Below are 27,179 nucleotides of genomic sequence, written 5' to 3'. Positions count from 1 at the left end.
AAAATTAAAATGAGATAAGATAAGATAAAATAAATAACTAAAAAACTAAAATAAATTGAAACATGTTAAAACAAATTGAGTCAACCCCTCTAATCAATGCCAAAGGCTTCAGCGAATAAATATGTTTTAAGAAGACTTTTAAATTCAGAGAGAGAAGAGGCCTGCCTATCATGCAAGGGTAGATCATTCCACAGCGTTGGAGCAACTACAGCAAAAGCACGATCACCTTTAAATTTATACTTAGTTTTCGGTACCTTAAGGAGCTGCTGATTGGTGGACCTAAGGGAACGGGCAGGTGTATATGGTTGTAGTAGCTCCGAGAGGTAGGGGGGGGGCAGGCCATTAAGAGATTTAAAAGCAAATAAGAGAATTTTAAAAACAATCCTAAAATGTACAGGTAGCCAGTGGAGTGAAATTAAAATTGGGGTAACACACAATAGAGTCATGGATTGGCCTCCCCATAGCCTGGATCTCAACTTTATTGAAGTAGTGTGGGATCATTTTGACATAGAAAGGAACAGAAGGGAACCAACATCCAAAGAAAAGCTTTGAATGTCCTTCAAGAAGCTTGGAGAACTGTTTCTGAAGACTACTTAAAGAAATAACAAGAAAGCAGACTAAGAAAGTTCAGAATATAAAGAATAAAGATGGTCGTTGAATTTCAAGGTTTTAAGAATTGTACAAACTGTTTTTGCCTTATACTCTGTATTTCCATGTATGTTTGCACAAATCTCAATATGACTCAATATGTCTCAATATTTCCCATTTTCCTAGCAAAACACAGAATAAAGAAATGAGGCTTGTGTGCAGTACTATACTTCTATTTTTCCATCAACTTTTAGGAGAAGTCATTTGATCAAATTGTCCTGTTTAAGATGATACAGGTTGGGTTTCAAAAGGGAGAGTCATCTGCAGCATACCTCAAACTCTTTTAGATGAGTGCTCATATGCTAATATGAATACTGCATGCCCATGATGGACACAAACCAAACAAGCAAATGGCTTCCACTGTGGGATGCATCGTTTCCTGATTGGAATAAGCCGAATGACTAGACTAGTCCAGGGTGCTGACTGCTTCTTCATCAGATCAGGGGAGATATTCATTTTTAGCAGACAAAATAATTTGAATGAAATGTACAATAATTCGTTTTAATGAAAATGCGCCGATATCGTCTCATGGTTTTGGTTTTATAAAAAATACAAATGTTCTTCCACAGAGACATACATAACAACAATATTTTACAGGGCCATCTTTAAAAGAATGGCAACTACATTTTACAATCATTAATACGTTACTTTCAAGGTTTAAATACTTTTAAATAGAATTTTAATAAGACAAAGAAAGCAAACACTGTAAAGCAAGTAACAATTTTGCAACAAAACACAGTCATGTCATAGCAAATCACTGCGGACAAAATGTTAACATTCATGCAAAAGCGTCTTCTGCTGGCAGACCTGACACTTAGCAAATAAGGCATACTAGTCTGATCAGCAGCAACGGAAATGTGTATAAACCGTATAGCATGTTTTTCAGTAAAGCATTAAAGTCCATGCTCAAGTCAGCCAAGAATCCAGAGGCAAAAATTAGAAAAGTTCAAGTAATGTGAAGTAAAGAAACCACAGTCCATTTCAAATAGAAGAAAACATGGTCAATAAGGAGGTCCTTGTATCACAAACGATGGTGCTGTAGTTGTAGTTGAAAAGTATCACACTTAAGAATCATCATCAGTTTTTATGACATGAAAAAGGGTCACATTAAATATTACCTGATGCCCATTATTCCAAGCGTACAGCGCCCTCTCTCTGGCATTGTAGTCGAGCATGGAGATGTGAAAGTACTGGTTGTGGAAAGGAATGTCTATGTATTCATAGGTTGAAGTCTTGGTAGAGTAAGCGTAGTAAACCTTTGCTCCCGACAGGTGAGAATTAGTAATATACAGTGTCCCGCAGATCATGAAAGATTCACCTGCGTTCCTTTTGGAATATTCGGTGGTCCAAGTCTTTAGGACCTGCAGGGTGTCAGGGTCGATCTGAGAGATGACAACATTTCCAGCATTTTGATTGGTTGCGTACACAACCCACATTCCCAGTTCATCAGCCATGACGTCGATGTCAGAGTATCCCCCCCACGTATATGGGTACATGTTGTAGAAGCCGGCAAATTCCAAAGCTCGCTGGGCCAGCACGCTGCCCGTCTCGAAGTTATACTTGACAATGATGTTGCTCTGGTACTTGTTGTAATAAAGCGATCCATTGTAGACAATGTGATTTGTTCCCTCCCATTTAAAGGGGAGGCTGTAGGTTCGAGAAACCACCCCTGCTACAAAGTCTTCCATTGTCTTGTATTCACGTACAATCTTGCTATTGCTGTAGCTGTCCATATACCAAACCTAACAAGAGATGATGGAGAGGACAGATGGTTAGAATCAGCCATCAGCAATACAAAATCAAATCTGAATCATTCTTGATATTATTAAAAAACTCCACATCGTACATCTTTTCAGAATCACCCCTCCCAAAAAGAAATAAATAAATCAAAACCCCATCTATAAATGCAAGCCTCTTCTTAAATTGCTGTGATATTCTGCCCACTTTAACAACAGAGCACATCGCTGATATTAAATGCATCGCACCCTCATGCTCTCATAACTCACCCTGTTGTTTCTGGTTGATGCGAGAGGATCAGTCATCCATGCCCCAAACCGGGTTCCAGATGTCTTTATTGTAACAGGTCCAGTGATTTTCATTAATTTCCCACACGCTGTTAATAAAGAAATGCAGCGATAAGATGTGCTGTGGTGCTTTTTGTCTCTAACTAGATTTCTGAAGCCAATTTCATGCCTGTTCCACCACAGAGTGTGCCCTCCGTGCATACTAAGGTAGCAGTGGAAGCAAGATGCTTAATTTAACTTAAAACAGAATTACACAACTGATGTTTGTAGCTAAAGGAAACTCAACTTATGTCTAGTGCACAGTTCTTTAGAGTATCTGAAGATTAAAAATGTACACATCTCTTTCTCTATGCAGACCTCCTCCACCTGTTATTTTGGTAAGTTATAACAGGCTGATTTAAGCACAATTAGTAATGGATGGTTGATCTTCAAGTACGGAACAAGTGTCATTAAAATTGCCATCATATTAAGAAATCCATCTTCTGCTTGTTCACTTTGCCCCCCACTCAAAGCATAAAAAGACAAACCCCCTGAAAGTCACCATGTAATTTGAATGTTGCCTACTGTACTAATTAATAGCTTAACTTCCCGGGAGAAACTGTGCTTGTAGATATTAAAGGCACAAACTGCTTTCTTTTTGGCCCATTAGGAAGAAATTAGGCATGGCACATTACTCTCACTTCCCTCAGTTAAAGATTTTAGAACATTTAATGTTAAAGGCCAAACATTACAGCAGTCCTTAAAAAATGTCTTTCACCAGCATAAATTCTAGATGAAACACACTGACATTCACAAGGTTTTTTATTTCTCACAGTTGTTACATCTCAGAGCAACATTTGTCACTCTGAGATGTAACAAGAAATAAGCAAAGAATAGTAAAAGACATTCAAAGATTTTGGATAATTCTAGCTTTGGTTATATTAATTATATTATATTAAAGTACTGTGTGAAACTGTGTGCAAGTGTAAAGCCACTGCTCATTTTTTATATATTTTGCTTCCAAAGAGCCAGATGTTTGTGTCATTTTTAAGTGATCTTGAACAATTTAATCCAGATTCTTTTAAAGCCTTCTGGAGGTTTTCTTTGGACATTGGCTGTTTCCCCCCCCCCCCCCACTCATTTTCAGTCCATTTCCTGCACCTCACTGATTTTCTTGGGTTTCAGGATACAACCCTCAAGTTGCGTCTGGCAGTTCAGCTGATCCATCTACTGTTTGGTGAAGCCTCATCACCAATGGTCTCAGTGGAAGAGTGACTGCCTTTCTTAATGAAGGAAAACGCAGGGAAAGGTCTGAAGTATGCCACGTTACACAAAAACTGGACTGAAAATCTCACGCAACAGGTGATGGAGTGATGAATCCACATTTTTGGTTCAATATGTTGTCAATATATATGGAGGAGATTAGAAGAGAGGTACAGCTATCTGTAAAACACCGTGGGGGCTCTGTCATTTGGGCTGCATTTCAGTGGTCTTGGGGATTTTTTCAGAACTGATGCAATTATTGATGCAGGCAAGTGATGCTGGATTTTGATCCATCTGGAAAACATCTAAATGGTAAAGGCTTCATTTTTCAGCATGACAGTGATTCTAAAACTGCTGTTAAAGCATGTCTGCATAAGAAAACACACAATGTAACTGTGATGGTCCTGACTTTGTTAACTCAGTGTTTTGTATTAATTAACATTATCTTGTGTTCTTGTTTATTCTGGTTATGTATTCTGTTAAAATTTTCCTAGTTCTTTGGTTTTGGTTCTGAGCTTCTTCTCTTTAGTCTAGTCTAGTCATCCCTGCCCGTATGTTCCCTCAGTATCTTGTCTCTGATTTCTGTCAGTGTTTTACTTTGAAAGTCTGTGTCTGATGTCAGTATATTCAGTTTGCATCCTCCCTGCTTCATCATGCTTGTTAGGTTCAGCTGTGTCTCCCTCCTGTGTGCAGTTTCCTCGTTTCCCTTTGTGTATATTAGTGTGTGTGTTCTCCAGCGCTCGTCGTTGGTTCGTCTGCTCATCATGCCCTGTGTTGCCCCTGCGTTTCATGTTTTCCGGTTTGTTTTGTTAGTTATCCCAGTTTAGGTTGCTCTGCAACACGTTCTCCCTCCCAAAGCGTAACATTTTACGCTAGGTGACAAATCGTCAGTATATTGCGCTTACGGTCACCCAACAGGTCCCTATTCTACGAGTTCGGAAAAATGAGGAAACATGAGAGAAATGAATCTACACATTTACGTTTCTGTTACTTAAATCACTTTGGAAAACACTATCTAACACGATTAATGTGGTGGTTAAGATTAGGGATAAGGTTATGGTTAGGGTTACACGGCTGGAATGTGCGTTACCGCGGGAGCGTCATTCTGTTTGATTTCATCCACAATCCAGCGCGTAGCATAGGAACACAGAAGGTCACCTTTCACATTTCCATGGAACGCCTCGGAATGTGACAAATCGTTGGTATATTATGCGTCAGGAGTGAGAACAGGCTGTGCTCTTAGTTCTGTCCTGGACATTCTCTGCTTCTGTTTGCATTTTCACCTTTTGGAATAAAGTTCACTCGCATCACAGCCTGTGCTTGCATCTCGGGTCTTTCTCATAAACAGTAACAGTATTAGTTCAAGAAGACTACTTAAAGAAGTTACAATAAAACTTGTCTAAGACAGTTCAGACTGTGATGAAAAATGAAGGTGGCCATACCAAATAGAACTAGTTACTTTTGTTTTCCACATGTTTGAATAAGTTGCTGCACTATTTTCCTGTTGTCCTAGCAACATACACAGAAATGAGCGATGGCTCTAGACTTAAGCACAGCACTGTGCATTTCCCTAGGTGGTTAATTTCTTTAGCAGGATTACTCACAAGTACACCATGATGGCAACACCTATAACATCAATACTCCTATGTGAACTTGTTACAACATACTAATGCCATTGTTTTTACCACACACAGTAGTATTATTTTTAGATGAGCACAGTTTTCTCAGTACACATGTGGCTTCTTATTTTAGTTTATTGTGATAACAAGAAGAATTCAAACTTTTTGTACTATCAGCAAAATGCAGTGCACACTACTCACTCAGCTTGCCCATACAGCTGCGGAGCCGACTGTCTAGTCGCAGGACTCGCTGATAAAGCTCATCGTAGTCATACGCCCCAAGTTCCTCCTGTATGCCTGTCAACACCGCAGACAGGTTTCTGATCTCATCCTTGAACTGAGAGATGAGTGCAGCATCCATCTTATACTGCTCCAACACAGGGATCAACGGCTTCAGCTCGTCCATCTTGTCCTTAAGCTCCTACAGAAATGACAGCAGCAGAGATGAGAAACAAAGGGGAAGAGGTGGGAGATCGCGGATAGGTGCAAAAGTTAGGAAGAAACGAAATTACTGTATGTCAGGAAATGTCCATGGTAGAATTTTATTGTACTGTAGTAGAACAGTCAGCCTTACATGAAAGAATAAAGTAATGCTAGCACTGACATCTAGTACTATTAAACACAAGGAAATGGACCAATTTCCTATTTGCAATAATACAATGACATTGGAATTTGTTGGTGGTCAACCAACAGCTCAATTTCTGATTTTCCAGCTGCTTGTTGCGAATCTTTCAGTTCATTTGGTGTCAGACAATTTGCCACACCAGAAATAATCCTACTCCCCTACCAGCTGTCCAGTACAATCCACACAGGGCAGTGACAGCAGCGAAAAGAAATCTAAGATTTTAACCCTTTCTGAATGATTTCTGAAGGGTTTGTGGTAAATATGCTATACATTTTTATTATTATGGTGAAAATTCAAGGGAATCTGTAGGGTAGTTATTAGCCAACTGCACTAAATTAAGCCTCGGACAACAGTGGCTTTCTATTCACAGTGTCAATTAACTCAACTAGTAAACCTTTTCATGACTTAGTATTTCTTGGTTTTCTCTTCTTTGAAATATATTAAGTTAAAAGAACTGTTAGATTGAACCTATGTAAAGACTTGCATGAGAAAAGACACTGAGCCTGTTTACACTTTAACAGATTCATGGTACAGAAAGGCATAAAAACAACTAATTCACATAAATGAAAACAAAACACAAAGATCCACTGAACATTAACCAGGTAAAAATAAAACACCTGGAAATTTCTGGCTATGATGGATTTCCTGTCATCCTCAATCTGTCTGAACTTGGTTCTCAGACCCTTCATCTGGTTTTCCATCTTCATGACATACTGGAAATCCCTCTGAGTGCGCAGGTTCAGCACCTCAATGGACTGAGACATGTTCTGCACCTAGAATAAAAGAAGCCACGTTAAAACTGGAACGGGGGTTCCAATGCACAAACTGAGACGCTAGCTACAGTCCATGATATGGTTGTAAAGTAAATATATGACGTCTTCTGTTCTTTCCTTCTTTCCAGCCAGCGCAGCTAATTGAAAGGCACTTTGATGGGTTTCCCTGGTGAGCCTGTGTGTGCCTGAAATTTGTAATGGGCTATTGTTGAAAAGAGAAAAAAAAATCTGGAAAGGCCTAGCAGCACCCCACTTCAGTTAAATTTCACAATAAAATACCTTGTATCGGGAGATGAAAGGAAAATAAAGCTTATAGAGACTTGTTACGTCTTTATTCCTATCCTTTATAAAACAATGTGTGTGTGTGCAGGTGTGTGGTAAAATCGTGTGTTTACCTTCTCTAGTAGCTGGCGGAGCTGTCTGCTCTTGGCGTCTCTAGAGCACAGGCTTTGTTCTGGTGCCACCACTGTGCAGATGCAGCGCCCATCAGCATCCTGGGCTGAGCTGTACACCTGCCAGCCCTCCTTTGGGCCGATAGTCTGTAAGACCCAACAAATATATGTAGAGTCTAAGGATGGATAATATATTACATATACTCTAGTATATATATGGAATATGTATAGACTCACAAGAAAAACAGACAACTGTTTTTTTTTACTAAGCTCTGACATCCTTCACTTGTTGTAACTACCTATGTCCCATGCAGTATATGATACATGACTACATGACTTGGCTGAAGTGACGCTCAGCTTGATTTTTACGAACATTTATAGAAATGTAAGTTTGTAATCAAGTGCAGGTAGTTGTAGAATGAAAGGGAATGAGAGAAAGCCTAAAAATATTAAATATTACTTTATAATTTTACAAGAGGTAGTTTAAGAGGCATGTGTCCATTACTTCATCAACTAAAGCTGCTAAATCAGTCTTTTGCACTTCCTGTGATTTTATGGACCAATATCAGTAATCAGATTTGTGACTTTTATTTTTTGGGGATGTGCAGTTTGTCTGGCCAGTCTGAGCAGGTGTCGCACACCTAAAGCTTGTGTTGGCTACGCTGGTGTGTAGTATAGTAATCCACTCTGAATTTAATAACACCTGAAAATCAAAAAGAAATGCTGTTTAGCTTTGGAATTAATCTTGATACTGGGTTTGGTCACTATTGGTAGCAGTAAGCTAGTAAATAAAACTGCTAAACATTAGTAACTTACATTTAGAGCACACATAGCAACTCTTTCTTTTGGAAAAGGTCAAGAAAGGCCTCTATTCTGCAAGGTTCCTATACACACAGTACAGTATTCAGAGTATTGCTCCTGCGCCTGTGCACACGTCAACATCAATGTGTGGAGAAACTTAAGCCCTTACTAGCCTGCTGTCATGCTTGCCATGATTGGATAAGGCAATTCAAGGATGTCAATTAACCTGTGTTGAGTGCAATACTTTTCACCACATCTGTCAGAATAGCTTCTAACACATCAATTTGTCAGCAATCCCTTCGGTCTTTTCTTGTTTAATCTCTGCGTGGATACATTTTTTGACACTATTCCCCAACTTTTAAGTAAGTTTTTTACTGAACTGTTATGTTATCATGTTTAAACTATGGGAATATCTCAGTATAATGCATAATATATGATCAGAATCAAATACTCTTAATAAAGTAACACAACAGATCTAAAAGTCATCTATGAAACTCTGACAGCTTTGAACTGTGTGTAACTTACGTAGCTTCAAGTACCTTTTTTCAATTATTCATAGGACTCGGGGCCATGCACTCTCTAGATATAGAGATTTAGCTGACTCTCCAGTAAAACAAACAGACAGAGGAGCCAGAAGGTGCATTTGTAATGGTATAAATATTTATGTGCTTGTAAACCTTCTCATTCACTGTAATCTGACATCTGAAGAAAAAAAAAATGGGAAGAGGAGGGATATGAATAGACAGAAGAGTTGAAGAGGTGGTTATGTAGGTAAACAACATCTGAAAAAGGGAAAGAAAACAGAACATTGCTGACAAAGAAGTACTTTGTACAGTAAGCACAAAATGCTGAGATGAGGAATAAACAGGTAGGCATTCAAAATGTACTGAGGAAAAATGAAAGAAAATTGCAAAAAGTTGCAAAAGCAAAAACATTAAAAAACTAGGGCAGTGCAGTCCATCTCACTGATGCTTAACTATTGATTGCTAAATATTGATTTATTAAAAGCTGCCTACTAATGCAAGACAGCACAGATATAAAGAAGTGTAACAAATCTTTTACAGTAACGTCCAACACGATGTACATATCTAAACCTGGCGAGCTACTGCCGTATCATTAAAATGTTTTTTTTTTTTTTGCCTGTCCCGTTTGGTTCTTTTGCCATCAGAATTATTGTCTAAAGGCGAAGAAAGATGCCCAACGGATTTACTTTATTTACTTTACCAAATTGACCATCCCAGCCTGGGATGGTCAATTTGATTCACCTTTTATTGTTTATTTTATTTATTTTTTATTTTCACTTGCTAGATACGGGACAGACTTGAATGAGGAAAAGAAAAGGGAGAAAGGAAGAGGGGGAAAAACAGCGGAGAAGAGGGATGGGGATAAAGGGCAAAAAACAAAAACCAACAAAATAAGCAGAGAAAAAAAAATACATATATCAATCACCTGGATCACCTGTTGAGAAAGAAAAAAGAAAACAAACAGAAGAAAACGAGAGCAATAGAATAAACAACATCATGATGATCTATGGGAATATAACAGTAAATACTAAATATTAAACATTATTGTGCAGCACGTAATATCGACAGCGCACAGTGTGCTTTGAGGTAGGAGCCAAAAAGGGTGTCGTTTGTGTGGGTGATCACCCGTGTGTACACCTGTGAGCATGGACGCGGTTGTATTTAAAAGGTTCCTTCATGTAATGATCGGCTAGAGGGTGTGGGGGGGCCACAGCCCCGTCCTCCAGGGCATGAAGCAGGTATGAAGGAGATCAAGACTCCAGACATCCAGAGGCCCTCAGAGCACAAGAGACCAAGGAAGACCAACAGAGGGGCAGCCGCGCCACTGTCCCAGAAAGAGCTGAGGAGAGCCCCAGATGAGGGCTCACTCAGCAGCCGCGGAGCAGAAGCCAGGGGGGGTTGCAGTGACACGCCCGTGAGCTCCGCCGGCAGCCAGCTGTGCCTGAGTGACCGAGCCCCAGGCCGAGGGCACCCCACCCCCGAAGTGGCCCGAGCGAGCCCCAGGCTCCAGGCCCCGACAAGCAGCCACCAAGGAGTGAGCCGGTGTGTACCTGGACGCCCATCCCCGAACACAAAGAACCACCAAAGCACTGATGTCTGAGGGCGTCTGCCACTGGCAGGGGGAGTGGTGGGGAGAGATAGGCCTCCATACCTTGGAGTGCCTGAGATGTCCCCAGAGAGGTGGCGTCTGATACCCAACCTGACATATAGACACAGACAAACAGGCACACACATATACAAACATCCATTCCCACCCTCATGCTCTCATATGCAATTACTCCACACTCAACCAACGTGGAGACAGACATAGAGAGACACTGTACACACAATCACACTCCCCAAGCGTACTCTAAGAACCGGGTCTAGGTACCCTTGCCCCTGGAGGAGGAAACTGCACCCAGACCCAGGTGGTGTTACCCTTTTCCCTGGGGTGGAGAGAAGCAGACCGCCCGACTCTGCAGCAGCAGGGAGGCCCCACACTCCAGATCCCAGTTGGATGGCCAACTCCTCCTCCCAGCCCCCCCGCTCCAGCAGGCCGCAGAGAACGGGGGTGTGCGAAGACTCCAAACCTCCCTCCGCCCGCTCATATGTAGTGTTGATGCATGTGTGTTCTAAGGTGCATTTAAAACCCAGGAGGGCTGGGAGCTACCTGCCAGAGAGCAGCAGGTAAGCACATAGTCCCTCCTGATAGCCCTCAATGTCTACGTGTATTTAAAATTGAGAGGTGGGCAACGACGCCAGGGGTGCCGTATCATTAATAAGGGACAATGTTTTTAGCTTGTTCAGCACAGTGACATTGTGTTTTACTTGTGCTGCCGTGTAGCCGATGAGGCAAACACTAATTTTCCGATATATTCTGCCTCCAAAACACTAAATACAAGAAGATCTTGCTCCAAGGCTACATGGGGTTTCACAGCTCTGCACACCAAAGCTCAGTCATTTATCATCCTTACAAAACAGCATCCAGCAGCCGAAAGCTCTGCCCGCTCATCCAGTGAGGTATTGCTCTCCTTGCAGGAATCATAGACATGAGCGCAGAATTGCATGAGTGGTCACATGCAGTATTTAACACGCACACAAACCCATAGCCAGTTGCCAAAGAGAGATGTTTCCTCTCCTGTTTCCTGCAGTTGTTCTCATACTTGATCTCCCTATGTGTCTTTGCCAAGGTTTGACTCATGGATTTTTGAAAGGATGATTTACAGCAGTCATCAATATTTCTGGAGTTAGGTTGCCAACAGACACTACTTTGTGCCAGCTTTCAATATGTTTACAGTCGAAACCAGCAAGCAAGCCCAGAGTTTGTTATTTCCCCATGATTTATAACAAACCGGAGTAAAAACCTATGACACATGCTAACATAGGCACAGACGATTTTGTGAAATCACTCAATTTTTAACAAACCTGTTACAAACATTTATTTTTCTATGTGACTAAGATTGAGGATTTTCAATAATATCTGAGCTTTTAAATAATATGTTTCAATATGAAACTGTCTCTATAGCCTCCTACTCTCTGAGTGACCTCACAAATCCAAAGAAAGTCCTTAATAAATAGCAAATCTCGGTTCATGTCATTTGAAAGAAAGCCCCTTTTGACATTTTATTATATGAATCAATTGTGTCTACTGACAGATTTAGACTGTTTACTACAGCTTCCTGCTTCCTGGGAGATTTGGAAGTTTCTGCACTAAAACACAACATGTAGAAGAGTGTTTAAATGCAGAAAACACATCATGACATAATAACACAGTGAAATGAAAGAACAAACCTTTACTGGACCCATTTAACAACTATGTACCTGTCTCCAAGTCAGATCAGCAATCATCAAAACTCGTAATATTTTAACTTTTATTACAAATGTGTTCATTCAACATAGATGTAAACAATGTTTGCTGGTCTTGATTTACTGACTCAAAGATTACACAACACCTAAGTAATGAATGAATTGTTTTTGTTGCTTTTATTGCCGCCCACAAAATCAGTCTCACTTCTGGTCCTCTTTATTGTTGGACTTGTGTCAGGCTGCCTGAATGAACAGTGAATTTTCCCCTAAACCTTTTATGCCTTAGTGAATTCCAGAGTGACATTTACTGTACTGGATCTGTCATCAGGCCAACAAGCAATAAGCCGATGACAGGAAAAGAATGGAGGCACCCCTCACATAATATGACATGCAATACTGATGTCATTTCACCAGCTTCATGTTGATTGTTTTGTCTGTTCTTTTCATGGTTTATTGACTAGTTTACTGTAACTGCTTGTTTATCACTTATATTGCTAACCATATTTATTTTTGCCCAGCGGTCCTGCACAGCTGCATCTTCTGCTGAAACAAAGCTTGCTGCTCATGCAAAGGGCTGTGAAATTGCAATGGTTTGATCATTTCAGCACAAAACATCTCACAATCTCATGGAAGAATGGTGGGATTTCTTAAAATGTAATGTAGATTATGAATCTTAGTTATTACGTTAATGATCCCCTGCCCTTTTCTTACTGTGGGATTGACATTTGTGAGTTTGAGAAAAACAAGGCTTTCAGTAAAGGCTGAACATATGCTGGTCAACAACCTTCTAATATCATTCTTTATGTTTATAGTAATTGGTTAATGTATACACAGAAAAAGCAGGTCAGTGTCATCTGCCTAAAATACCTCAGTACAATACACTGTGCTTTACAAAAGCTCAACGCGACCACCAAATTGCAAACAGTAATGATATAAACTAATCATGTTTAATACATCTCAATTTACTTGTCGCTGCTGAGTGAACCAATGTGTGTCCATTATATACAGAACAGCGAGTGAGTAAACAAGGAGATGATTCAACACAAACCTCCAGTCACATCTCACATTAGTGCATACATTTTGTTCTACACCTCATGGGAAATTCACGAGAAATCACAAAGAGAAAAAAAGTAATTGCCTGTTTGTTGCCTTGCACCACCAGAATCAAGTTTGTATGTTGAAATGCGTAATTGTATTGTCCTTTCATGGTCCAAGGGCTTTGCTGTTTTATTTTTAATTTGGACTCTTGGTTAATACACTGTATTCGAGTTTTAGGTTTCTGTTTGGTTCTCAGTTGTGGATTTAGTGTTTCGAATAGTTTTGGAATTTTGATTCTTGCTTTAGTTTGTCATTCTAATGATGAGTTTTGACTTTAGTGATTCTGAGTCTTAGTTCTTGTGAAATTATTGAGTTCTGATGTTTGTTTGGCTTCTTGTTGTCATTCGAGCCTTGTGAGATCTCCCTATTTGTGTTTCCTCGGTCTCATTTATCTGTTTGTGTCTTCTGTGCGACACTGTCTGTTATCACTCTTAGGTTAGCCTCTGGTGTCAGTTATCTTTTGTTTATTTCCTGCTTGATTACTTTACGATTACGAAGGTTACGTTAGACTGGTTTTACGTGCTTCTCTTCTGTTTTGTCTTTATAACGAGTTCCCCATTCATTTTTAGCATTTGTGACTTTTTGCTTGAGTACTAGTTTAATGCTCCCTGTTTTCCTTTAATATTTAGTATTCTCTTGCATTTTGCTTTTGGATACCCTTTAAGGTTAAATGATTCCAAATAATTATGACATATCTTCAATGGTCTTTATAGATTCCCTTTAAAAAGAAATAGATCCCTGGGGCTTATTCTTTTCCTGTCCACTAAAGTAATAAGCTAGCCAAATACACTGGTTCTCATATAGTATTGTGCGTTTCTATCCTACAAAAAGCACTTAATACAACATACTTCATTGCCCCCCATTTATGCAAGCAGTTTTTTCAATGCCCAAGTACTTGCTTCCTAACATTCATACCCTGATACACATAACGGAGAGCAGTAGGAGTTCAGTATTGTGCAAGGATCTAGGATGCAGACTGGAGCAGCCAGGGATTGAACCATCAACCCGTCAAATAGTGAATGAGCTGCTCTACCTCCTGAGCTGCAGCCATGGAGAGGAACTGATGCATTGGACTTCACCAGCAAGGCTACTCTGGGAGAGTTTCGCCAAAAGATTAGCGGGGTCAGCATCCAGAGGTAGACTGTCAGAGCTAGACTCACATTAGCTTAAACCAGTTTCTGCATGGCCTGCCATGGAAGAACACCCCTTGGAATCAGAAATTCCCTTTAAATAGAGAGCCGGTCCACACTTTTCCCTAACCCCCTAACCTTAACCCCTGTATATGGGTAACTGACAGATCCACACACCTCCCTGTTGGACTTTATTGATTGCATTCCCCATATCCTCTTCTCAATTTAGCCTTCAGTGTAGATAGTCCTGTCCTACTTGAAGTATTTTCTGCATTGTCTGTGAATGTTTCTGTCTTGCTCCCTTTGTGCTGTAAATATATCAAGTCATGGATGAGCAAGTGCCATATGGGAAACTGGGACTGTTGTGGTTGGACCAATAAACTTAAAAAGAGATAAAATAATTTTGAGCAAAACTGATTCCATCTTAACATCATCTTGAGTTTATCTTGAGTTTAGTTGGTATAACCATGAATAGTGTAATCATACATTCTGCCAGCTTCACACCTAACCGAACCTCCACCTTGGCTACTACTCATTTGCCTTTAACTGTTTCTTCATTAACCTTTTTAATTCGAAAGATTTGGGAGAGTTAGCTAGAGTCATTAGATTTCAATCACTTCCATTAATGATTGCATTTCCGTCCTGATCTGGTTTCTGCCCTCTTGCACTTTTCTTTTGCATTTGAAAATTGTTTCCCCTTGTTTGTGAGTTGTGATCAGTTTATCCGGATAAATTTGCACGTTGAATTCTGGACTTTTTTTTCTTTGCAAGCATTTCTATAAAGTCACAGCAGGTATAACTTGATAGAGGATACTGTAGCTCTTTTTCAAGTGCACCCTTGTGTGCAAAACTAGCTGGGCTCTAGCAGCGGAATGATTTTTTTCAGTGTTGAGTAGATCTGTATTAGCCGCTGCCAAGATTCACAGCAAGTCTATATACCGTAGCTAAATGAACCCCCCCTTCCCCCTGCTGTGTATCGCTTTGGTCTCTTGATATAATTTCTTTAGCCATTTTCATGATGGCTTATTCTATTTGCTACGCTCTAGCAGTATGAGTCTGTGAGCAACCCCTCAGAGGAATAAACCAGGTGAGATGCTGGGGCTGAAAAAATTAAAAGCTTGTCATTGACAGCAGCAGAAATCAATGCGTTATAAATACAGATTAATAGCAAGGTAACTGACTCCCTCAACAGTATCAGTCAGAGCTGCAGAAAAGCCACAAATAGTCTAATTCTGATAAGCTGTCATCACTTGTTTGTCACAGTACTGTAAAATATGGAGTTATGACTATATGAGGTTCATTCTCAGATGGTAATGTCTCAAGTGGCACTTCCATCTCCACAGTGTGAAGTCTTGACAGAAGAAGGTGACAGACTGGAAATCCCTTCACTCTCACACACCTTAACTTTACTAGTTGTCACTACAGCTCGTCTTTGTCCATTATGTTGTCGAACATTTGAATTCCACGAAGTCACGCCAAACATACATGTTTGAAAAGTTTCCCATATTCTTTGCATTTCCTGTCTTTAAACTCAGATTAAAGCTGGCATTGTGTGACATTAAAAGACCCGTTAATATGTATAGAAACAAATCTAGCTGCCAGTGATGCTGGCAAAGCTAAATCTCATATCACAATAATGCTGCCGTTCTGCCTGCGACAAGACAGAGACTTAAACAGATGCTATCTCTCCAGTCATCTATCAGCCTGTCCAAACAAAAAGCCACCAGGGTATTGGAGGCAAGTGGAGTGGAATGCGCATGTCGGTGCTGTAACTGATGATCATACGGCTTAAATGACTTAACATTTTAACTCTAATGGCACGGGAAGATGAACTTGCATGTGCAGTCTGTAAGCAGTCTAATGCAGATATCCAAAACAGCGCTGACAAATGGTGACGCCCCAAAACACAGGAGAAAGAGCAGCAATAATCCTACAACCAAAAAAGGGTTTCGGAAAGATAGTGACAAAGAGATGCTGCATACTGTGGAGTAAAAAAGGGAGGAAAAGAAGACGCAGCAAAAAAGCAAAAGCCATCTTTTCTCTCAGATGTGACTATAGTGAAAGGCAGGGAGATTATTTTTTTCTAGAGGCGTGCTACCTTCTTGCCTTTTCTGACCCCAGCGAAGAGACGATTGAATAGATAATTTTGCAGGCGCTCTGCACATTTTGCCCTAGACACTCTCTGAATGAACCACAGCATTATCTTGTTCACACGCCTGTGCTTCTTCTCCGGGGGGGGGGGTGCTTCGATGAGTCTCCTGACTGAACAAGATGACATGTCACCACGGAGGGTGATAATGAAACGGTCATCAAACATTATCAGTGAAGTAAGGCCAGTGGACAGCTTCAGGCCACTGTGAATGGCACATGCATACACAAGCAGAATACTAAGGAGATCTCCAATGTAAATTTATTTTGTGATACGATGAGAAAAGCATGCGGACGCTGGGCGCCAAGACTAGAATCTTTGTTCTTTCGGTCTTTGTCAGGAGTGTCCACATTCAGCTGATTCATAAGAGCTAAATCTATGGAGCCTTTTTGAAATGCCACTCACATCCAGTCTCAGGACCCAACGAGGATTATTTTAAAGTTAATGTGTAGTAAATCTTGTAAAGCAGTCTGCCACAAAAGAATCTCCATTTAATTGATGTCCAAATCAAATCTGTGTCATTAGCAATTACATGTCTTGGCAGCTTCTAAGGGTAAAAATGAGAGTATGCTCATTAGTATTAGATAAGAAGGTTGAATCTTTGAAAAAGGACACTGCTGCCATATTAATGTCACAGAATCTGTAGATGGTCACATTTTACGAATTCTTGCTCTTTAGTACCCTTTGAATTCTCGCCTCCTAATTATGCTCTACAGTGGTGTCAGTAGGATGGGTAGGATGCTGAAGCTACAACGCAGATTCTTCTAGTACAAATTTAGACCTGGGTGCTGTGCAGCCCCTGGGCCGCATCTGGTCTTCTGATTCTCCATAACCAGTCGGTGTGTAGTCAGGAAAATTAGGATTAAAATGTAAATAAGTATACATCAAGCAGTTTGTCCCATTTCAGTCAACAAACACTCTTTTAGAAACTCCCCATCAGAGAATGCCTATACTGTTATTTGCAGTTTTGTGGGAAATCCCAATCACAATACGGTTATGTTGCTTTTATTTTGAAGGTGAGAGCTCGCCATACTGTGCTTTAGAAATTTATATGATTTCAAATCATTTTGAAATATATTTAAAACGTACAAAGAAAAGTGAATTCACTGAACTATGTTTTCATACCAACATTTGAGCAGCCACACTGGATTCCTGTAAAAAGTCAGAAATTAATCAAGCTTAATATTCAACCACTAAACCAAATGGTTCTGATCAGGAATGCAAGCAAATAACTGTAATTTTGCATATTTATCAAAACAATAACATGCTTTACTATTTTTTTCTGCTTTTTTTGTAAAACACATCACCAAACAAAAATGTCACAAAAAGCATACTGATAAACCACGTGCACCAGGCATAGCGGAATTGGCTCGGTTTGTCCCCAGTGTACCTTTTTTGCTTTCTGCTGACCACTGCTCAAGCTCGGGCCTTCATCTGGGTCGGAATTTTCTTCCGGGTCATCCAGGTCATATTGACTAATTTTTCTTCTCAAATATTTATCTATTGCTATTATGTATTTTCTCACTCACAGGATGACAATTATGTAATATCGTCTTCTTCTTCTTCTTCTTCTGTTTTACTGGCAGTTGGCATCCCCTTGAATTAGAGCAGGTAGTTGTACTGCCCTCTAGTGGTAGAGAATGTAATTGTTCTCCCGCTACCCACACTGGTCGCTTAGAGTACTAACCGCTGGAACCAGACAATCTTCATCGGCACACCTGATCATTTCTTATGGCACACCTATGTGCCGCGGGATAGTGGTTGAGAAACACTGGCCTATGTACTCACTCAAAGAAGCAAGAGGCAACGCTGTGTGATTGTGTGTTTAAGGATTTTACAATCTGGATCTCCATTACAAGACTAAAGACAGAGAAGCAGAATAAGTTGACCAATAATGTAGAGCAAAAATAGAGATCTGAATCTTTGCTAGCAAAACTGTAAAAGCAGCAAGCACTATTTTTTTTTTTTTTTTTACCAAGCTTTGCACTGCAGGGATGTAGCGGTCAATTTATCAAAGAGTATTTGGTGGACTCTGATGTGCTAATAGAAAAAAAAGAAGAATTTCTAATGTATTTGCCCCTCCAGGCAAAGCGTAACAAGGTGGTCCAAGGAGCTTTAGCTGAAAATGTTGTCTTTTTCTTCTCGTCTCTGGATGAAAGCTGTGATGTAGTGTCCATTACACAACCCAGTTACTCATCTTCGTACATAGGAGAATAAAACATTTGAGATTAGGAAGAGCTAGCAGCAGTGTGGATCAGTGAAAGAGAATAGGGAGTAATTTGTTCAACTGCATGCATGGACAGGCTTTGGCTGAAATGGGACAAACTAGTAGGTTTTACAACTGCTGGGTGTCTGAATCTGACTGGAAAATGTAGGACTTTTGACGCAGATACAATAGAAGATAAAAGGACTGAAGTGAACCCTGAAATTGGTATTGTTTAATTCTATTACACACCAGGATGTGTCGTGCATGTCGCTGATGTTAACAAATTAACTTAATCAGGGAAAGAGAATCACAAATACTTTGTTGCACTACGAGATTGAACATGGTGACATAGGCCACCACATAGCTGTCAGGTAGCTCAGGATGGGCAAAGTACTAAAAAGAGCATAGGACCTCAGTTTTGTGAGAAAGAAATTATGGATTTCCAGAGCTCTCAGATGCAGAATGGAAGGCAGATATTGTTCAGACAATGAACCGGACTTTTCAGTCCCAAAAAAGACTGTATTTTACTCAGTAACAAAGGAAAAGGAACTGAAAAACAGCAGATGAAGTAATTAAACTACTAAACTACTATAGCAATAGCACACTGGATAAAGTTAAAAGTCTTCTAAATTTTGAACATTTTGCTTATTTCATATTTTTATTTGCTTATTGTAACATCTACTCTCTCCAGTAACTGTTTATAAAGAGATAAAATTAACAATGAGCAGAACTGAGTTCAGCTTATTGATGCAGCCCATCATAACACTCCCAGTTTCTCATGTGACCCCCTGGGAAGAGAAATGTCCGCCTCTGGTCCAAATCCTGATGTAAAAGCAAGAGAGCACAAAGTCTAAAAACTGCCTTTTACCCATGAAAACCATCATATTAGTATGTTCAGTGCATTTCAGGCAGTTCTTTGAAGTTGTGTTGCAATTTATTTGCTCTAACTACTTTCCTTAAACTGAACTCCAACATTTCTACTTCAGTTAATGAGTTCCTTAAAATGTCTCTTAACAACTTTTTGGGAATATGCTTATACTAGTTGGCTCCATTAAAGCAGAATATATAGATATGGACAGTACTGCAAGTGTATAGCAGTATGTAGCTTGGTAAATACTTTTTAAACTCTTTAAGGTTGTCTGAGGCTACTGCCAATGAAGGAATTGGTGAGATTCTCTCTTATGAAAGCTGGGCGTGTGTGCTGAAGAGTGGAAGAAGAAAGAAATGATTTTGAAGAAAAAAAGCAATACCTGATGGTTAAACTTCAGACTTTGGACTTGCACTGATCTATTTTGTACACAATTAATTCAAATGACTCTTTGCTTAACCTTAACCCTAAACAATCTTTGTCCTATTATAGCTTAACCTGTTAAACTCTGTATTTTGCCACATGTTAAAAATGAGTACACTGGGCTGTACTAAGATCAGTCACTGATGTTGAAGAGTTTCTGGAATTATATTATAAGAGCAAGCATGTAACACTGATTGTGTGCCTGTCTGCTGTAATGCGCTCTACAACATCTGTTATCAGTTACATGCACAACATTGGTTGCAGACTGAAACAAACATGTTGAATCAGGCTTGGAATTTAACTTCATCTGGTAAAATACAGAGAGACGGCCTCCGATAAAATCATTCCCACCTCCACTGAATCCACCAAAGCTGTTGGCAAGGTTATCTACAAGCTGAATGTTAACTGACTGATATGAATTCCCATGTATCTTTTCCCAAAGGGTCTGTCATCAACCACACTATCTGGAAAAGCCCCGCTAAGTACAGCAACATTAAGAAGGCTGCTGGTGAGGAACCCATGAAAGGAATCCTCTGATACACAGAAGACAAGGTGGCATCTACAGGCTTCAACGGTGACCCTCACTTCTCCATCTTTGATGCTGGAGCTGGAGCTGCACTCAAACAACCACAGCAACTACAGAAACCTGCTGTGTGACCCATTCGTGCATAAGGAGTCAACTCCTGAGTCATCATTCTGGATTCTAGATGTTACAGCATCTGCACCAAGAGCAAACTCGTATACCTGATGAATGGGGAAATACCTTTTAAACGATTGTTATCTTTTCTGTTCAGTACTAAAGAATGTACAGATTCATTGTTGTAATGTTACTGATCTTGCAGCTCTTTTGCACTTTGAACAAAAAGCTGTAAGGTAGTTTACATCTCTACCTAAAAAGCAAAAGGTCCCCAGTTGGATTCCAACATTAGCACCCGTTCAAGTTCAAGTTCCAAAAATATAAAGACCAATTTCACGGCACATTTATTCCTCCTGCTCCAGTGCCTATGTACTGGGCAAAACGCTTGTGAACAAGTGTATTAAATAAACACTGACAGTAAAGCACATGAGTGGCTTTATAATGATGCACATTTGAGGTCCATGAAAGTTTCAGCTGTGTTGTAGCAGGCAACAGTCATATGAAAACAAATATCAAGCCAAATAAAGCCCTGACTCAAAAGCTAGTAGAACCCTGTTAAACGTAACAGCAAAAACTAAAAGTGATTGTTGTGACTGTTTTTTTTACAGCATTGTTTGAGTGCTTGAGTCTGGCTTCCTCCCACAGTCCAAAAACATGCAATTAGTGGGGTTAGGTTAATTGATCAACCTAAATTGCCCATAGGTGTGAATGTGGAAGTGAATGTGAGAGCGAATGGTTGTCTGTCTCTGTGTGTTGGCCCTGCGACAGACTGGCGACCTGTCCAGGGTGTACCCCGCCTCTCGCCCTATGACAGCTGGGATAGGCTCCAGCATCCCCTACGATCCTGAAAAGGATAAGCGGAAGCGAATGGATGGATGCTTGAGTTCATTGAGGTTTAAGGGCTTTTGTTTGCACATAGCTCTCTCGAGGTCCCACCATAGCATTTCAGTTTGGTTGAGGTCTGGACTTTGGGTCATTGCAACACTTTGATTCTTCTCTTTTTCAGCCATGCTGTTGGAGTTTTGCTGCTGTGCTTGGGATCACTGTCTTCCTCCAAGACCCACTCTAGATCACGCCTTAACTGTCACAGATGGCCTCACAGTTGGCTGTAGCATTGGTATTCTGGTATACAGAGGAGTTCATGGCTTAGTCACCGACTGCAATATGCCCAGATTCTCATCTAATCATTACCCCTCCACCACGGTGCTTGACAACTGGTATGAGGTGGTGCACATTAAAACATCTCCACTTTGCTCTTTTCTGCCCAAGGATGTTGTTCCAAATGTCTTTTGAAATATCTTGTGGTTTGTTCAGAGGCAACCTTTCAAACCTAAGCCGTGCTGCCATGTTCTTTTTGGAGACATGCCTATCTCTACTAAGAACAATCCTATTATTGGCCCATTTTAAAAACACATCTGGTAAACACCACTTATAATATCTGCCTGGAGATTTTTAGCTTACTTTGCAAGAATGGTAGGCTTAGTAAGTCAGAGAAAAGGTTTAGCAAATAATCAGCTGATGTGCACAGTAATCGTAGTTAAAAAAAAGAAAGAAAAGAAATTCATGCATTCTGATGCATGTTTACTTTGACTTTAATGACTATTTAAATTATTGACATCAGTCTAAAAATTCAACTCTGCTCCAGTTTGTCAGCATCTAAGTAAGACATCAGGAATTATTGTCTTTATCTGGTTCTAAATACCTCTGAAAGTATAACATCCATTTTTCCAGGCCAAAAATGTCTTCCACTCCTCTCATGTTAAGCCTTTCAGCTCTTATCCAGTAATATGCAGCTGATATACAGACCGCTTGGGCTGTAATTATAGTAATCAAAAGGGGAACAGGGAGAGGGCTGTAACTATGCCCCTGGTAGTTTCAACATCATGTTTCAACTCCTGTAATTATGCTTAGACTTATTATTAACTAAGCTGCAGTCACTCAGATGAGAGGGGGAAAAAACTACAAGTAAAATAAAACGAGGAAATGTCACTTCAAAGAGTTATAATCATCACCTATATAGAAAAAGATGGAAACTTTAAGCGATTGATAATTGCCCACATAACTGCGATCTCTTGGTAAGTATCTGTTCTTGAGTGAATATGATGACCAGTCGCCAGAAAAGGGAGAAGCAAAGGTGCAAAAGTAAAAACTTCTTCAGGGCTTGTTTGTGGGTGTCTATAGCTGTCTGTATTTAGAGACCGTGCTGCTAAACAAAAGGACGAATTCAACCGCTACAAACACAAGGTCAACTGAATTCTTCCGTCAGCCTGCCACATACTTCTCAACAGACGGGTACAAAACTATTTATTTTTTTTTTTAAAAAGCTGACAGAAAAGTCATTACAACCTCTCAGTGGCTCAAAAGGTCTAACATCTCTTAGTCCAAAAAGTGCCTCATATTTATCCTGCTGTTTGCACAAACTGTCCCCATCCATCATCGGTGACTTGCTTTCTTTATTTCCAGTCCAAGAGCCCTGACAACCTCCTTCCTGCTTCCATCGTGAAACAAGCAGCATCAGACTAATGACTTTGCTGTGCCGACTTGTGGCTAACAGTTTGGTTGGTTTATGTTGACACATAGTTAGAAGATGTCATTTTTAATTTAGCTCCTGGTGGAAATAGTCATGTGAAGTGTAAAACCTCCATTGTTTAACCACTGTGTGGATATGAGTAGGTGTGTGCCTATGGCACCTCTCATCTTTTGATATGGCATCTGTGCTCAACAAATTTCCCTGAGTGTATCATCCATATAAATGCTAATCCAAGCTGAAAAACTGATTTCAAACAAGCAAGAGACAACATCAGTTCCTGACAGATAGCCTCCTTCAGCCCCGCAAAACAATAGCTACATAAATGCCTTTCTGTGTTTAAGATGATTAATGATCAGTGTTGGATCAGTCACAGTATGCACTCCCATGCACCCATGATCATTTTTCATTTCATATTTTTCATATGTGATCAAAACCTGATTAAGTGACCTGAAACATTTCAGCCAAAACTGAGGCTGAAAACAGCATCTCTGTAAACTGACAAACCTGGCATTTATATTAATAAAAGGGACTATTTGGACTGTGTGTGTGTGTGTGTGTGTGTGTGTGTGTGTGTGTGTGTGTGTGTGTGTGTGTGTGTGTGTGTGTGTGTGTGTGTGTGCGTTCCTGCAGGTTGTGTACTCCTGCCTGCCACCTACTCACAATGGCTACCAGAGAGGGCAAGTGCCTACACAAAGCTCCATCCCACTGGTGTTGTAACAAAATCCCCAGAAAAATTCACATTATTCACACCAGTTATGTTTTGTGCAGTCGTGCACATCATTTGTCATTTATATCCAAAGAAGAATTAATTATTCTAAGGAAACTGACAGGGGTTTGCTGTTTTTGTCTCACCAAGAAAAAACTTTCCACAGGAAACAGCATTGCCCCTTTTGTCGCAAAAGACATGTCAGTCATTGATTACTTTAAGCCTCGCTGTGAAAAAAAAAACCTATCGTGTTAAGCACTCGCTAAAACATGTTAACACGTAACACCTTACATAAAAGCACTGTGTGATTATTTTTAGACAAAATTGCTGCTATTAGCTTGGACTATGAGGAAAGATATGGGTGTTGAATTTGAAGTGGGCAGTTGAATTTTTGGCATCAGGACTGATGTCAGACTCTTCAGGTCAATTACGTCTCTCGTTCTTCTTCAATCGATACGTCCTCTGGGTGCAGACTATCACATGTAATCATAAAACACAAATCCCAGTCATCATTTTGATCATAATGAGAGTAACACTGTGCCGTTAGCAGCCACTGTGTAATTACCCGGCTGGCACAGACCATAAGGGAAAACTACACTATGCAAATATTTCATTTTCTCACAAAAGCTCTTTAGGGATCCATTGTCTACACTGCAGAGGTAATATCTGCCAAACCAGATTGTGCCACTCTGCAACAAAGGAAAATTCATACCATTAGCCTTAGTTCTAGCCTCTTTGTCCAAGGTCTGGTTTGTAAAAGGTTATTTTCAAGTTGCCCAACTGAACATTTGAGGGGTAATGAAGGCAGAATGAACAAATAAACTTAAATGCCAAGAAGTAACAGCTGCCACCACTTACTACACTGAAGAAAGCATTATGTATAAGGTCTGAAAGCATGTGAGTGACAGCTTAATAATTTCCAGCTTAGTGTAATACCATAAAAGGTTTCCCTTTCCAGATCATTTTTAAACACTGAAGCTGAAAGGCCTTTGGGGCCATGCAAGCAATTTGCATGCAGCTCTTGATCAAGCACAATATCTCACATTCCTCAATGGCAATGGTGTATTCATCGATTTAATCACAAAGAGATAAAAGATAGAGAGCGAACTGAATGATAGTCAGAGGAAACCACAACTGCCTTTGCAGAAAAAATGTCTAAAATATAGAGAGAATACCAACAAGCAGATTTACAGAGTTCACTAGTGATGAAATAATGAAAACATATGCAGTATATAGCAGGGGTGAGCTAATCAACTGATTAACTTATAAAGTATACAGATAAAAGTTAGAGATGAAGAACAGAGGAATCATGAAATCATGTGAAGGAGAAAAAGGAGGCAGTATTTTGAGGACGTATATGCAGGAGACATTGTCATCTTGATGACATAAAGAATGAACTCATTAAAAAAACTGCCACCTATTCATTTTCTGTCTGTGCGCTAATTGATTAATCACCTAATTGTTCCAAGACTAGTAAAGGATCAAGGAACTCACCCCTATGAATAAAGCATAGAGTGTTCTTATTGCGCTTTTGGAAACTGCATACAAATGTTGGATGAAGTCGATTTTCTGGTTTTCCAGTTGGGAAGAACCACAGTTTCAGCACCACAGAGTGGACAGCTCCACAGAAAACCTTGAGCTCGATAAACTGAGCTTCAGACTTGAATTTTTGAGCAAAAAAACTACACTTGAAATTCTACTTTCCTCCAATTTTCTGAAGGTTAAACGCAAAGACAAACCAACAAATCCTGACAGAAACAGCGTCACTGACAAAAGAGCGAGACGCTCCTTTGTGGAGGATTTTGCTGCTGAAGTATTCACCATATAGGGCACGGATGGTGGCTTAGGGCTGAAGCTTCACATCTATTAGACAGGAAACAGCCCATAGCTTACGGTGAAATGCTGTGCACCTTCTCTCACAACTGCATTACAACCTGTTCAGCTTTCAAACGAAATGACATCCACAAGTGGCCAACATGGGTGACGAACCAAAATGTATTATTCACAAAAGAATGATTTCCTTTTATTTTCATAAAGAAATTGAATAAATTAACTACGTGGCCGTTTTTTTGGCTTATTGGGAAAACAGACCCAGGTGAATTTAAAAAACAGAAAAGAACGCACGGTGTATTTGGTAATTAGCCATGCGCATTTTCTACTAACTAGCACTGCATTTAGAAAAAATGTGGGACGGCTTCAGTTTACATTTTAGAGAATGGCTCCAGCCATTATATTTATTCAAAGTTTTCATGGAAATAAGGGCAGCTATGCGCACCAAACCCAAACCGACGTGCTGTACTTCCTGCACATTCGTGAACCTCATTAAATCCCGTTAAAGCACTGCGACTTTAGAGTGAAGTTGGGCATACCACCGTAGAACAAACTGTGGCATCTATCAGTGCGAGGGTTACTGTGGAGAAACTACAGGTTGTGCATCCTCACCCCTTAGCAGGCTATTGCGCGGAAAACGACATCCTCGCTCTGTAACGGAACAAGTGTCAAAAAAGCAAACTCACCATAGAGGGATACAATCCGAAGATGGTGAGGGAAAGGACCGGGTACAGGACGCTCAACAGGACCCGCATGCTGACGGGCTCCGGCCAGCCACTTTTCTCCAAGATACAGTCCTTTATCATGGAGCTCCTGTCCTTTTGTTCACCTCACGCGTTTTTCTTTCTTTTTTTTATTGCTGTGGAACCGCAGAGAGAGCGCTCCGACCGCGGCACTGCAACCACGCGTTCAGCGACATCACACACAGCGCTCCGACTGAGGGCAGTGCCGAGGAAAAAAAAGTTTTGAGACAGGGGGAAATATTCAAATATTTCAGTTCCAGCAAGCTGCAGGGGAGGCGCTCCAACCATGTGACTGCACTTCTATCTATCTGCCTGTGCTGAATGCCTTGTGAAAAGCGACCACATTTTTCATTTACACAACCTTCACGCAGATAATGTCTTAAATGGCTAATGAGGCCATTGTGGGACAGGGGGTTTCAGGTGTGAGATCATTATCCGAATGCTGAAGAGGTAATGGTTTATCAGTTTAGTAATGATGGGGGAATGATTGTTCAGTAGGAAATATATATGGAAATGCAGTTGTGGTGCACAGCGCACTTGTTGAAAGGAAAAACGCGAAATTAAATAAAAATAAAAAGCTGAGGAAAGCAGTGCAGACGCACGACTGAACTGATGAGAGAGAGAGTGAAGCTTTAACAGTAAATGGAGAAATCTGTCCATGTTGAATATCTAAATATTTCAGGTACAGTGCAGTGAATCTGTACACATGTGATTCAGCTAGAGATCTGTGGATATAGTGGATGGAGGATTATGAGAGAAAAAGAAAGTTTTTACTGGACTCCGTGAAATCCTGTGAGAATCTAAGTACACCCCATGATTTAGAATCACTCATAGCAACAACAGCTTTAAGTAATCATTGTCTATATCATCATTGTGGGGGGATTTTGATCCACTGTTCTTTACAACATTATTGAGCATTGGGACAT

The 27,179-nt window shown here is 40.2% G+C and overlaps 1 protein-coding gene across 1 annotated transcript; it reads right to left on the bottom strand.

The window, feature by feature from the left end:
* Positions 1 to 2: 2 nt before the first annotated feature.
* Positions 3 to 26,601, bottom strand: olfm3a (olfactomedin 3a). Its single transcript, XM_040036239.1, has 6 exons — positions 26,197 to 26,601; positions 7,327 to 7,470; positions 6,776 to 6,931; positions 5,735 to 5,954; positions 2,655 to 2,761; positions 3 to 2,390 (listed from the first exon to the last, which is right to left on the bottom strand). Exons 1-6 carry the CDS (start codon positions 26,314 to 26,316, stop codon positions 1,713 to 1,715), a joined length of 1,425 nt encoding a protein of 474 aa, XP_039892173.1. The 5' UTR covers positions 26,317 to 26,601; the 3' UTR covers positions 3 to 1,712.
* Positions 26,602 to 27,179: the final 578 nt, after the last annotated feature.

The sequence above is a fragment of the Simochromis diagramma genome, unplaced genomic scaffold (genome assembly GCF_900408965.1).
Source record: "Simochromis diagramma unplaced genomic scaffold, fSimDia1.1 OVJJ01000271.1, whole genome shotgun sequence".
Lineage (NCBI taxonomy): Eukaryota > Metazoa > Chordata > Actinopteri > Cichliformes > Cichlidae > Simochromis > Simochromis diagramma.
The sequence above is the reverse complement of the archived record's forward strand: the minus strand, read 5'-3'. Positions and strand labels throughout refer to the sequence as shown.

Excerpts from the sequence above, each read along its gene's own strand:
- olfm3a (XM_040036239.1), bottom strand. The coding sequence starts at position 26,316 with ATGATAAAGGACTGTATCTTGGAGAAAAGTGGCTGGCCGGAGCCCGTC. Across the intron at positions 7,471-26,196 it reads TCGGATTGTATCCCTCTATG|ACTATCGGCCCAAAGGAGGG; the intron begins GTGAGTTTGCTT and ends TGGGTCTTACAG. Across the intron at positions 2,762-5,734 it reads CAGCTGTATGGGCAAGCTGA|CGTGTGGGAAATTAATGAAA; the intron begins GTGAGTAGTGTG and ends CTTTATTAACAG.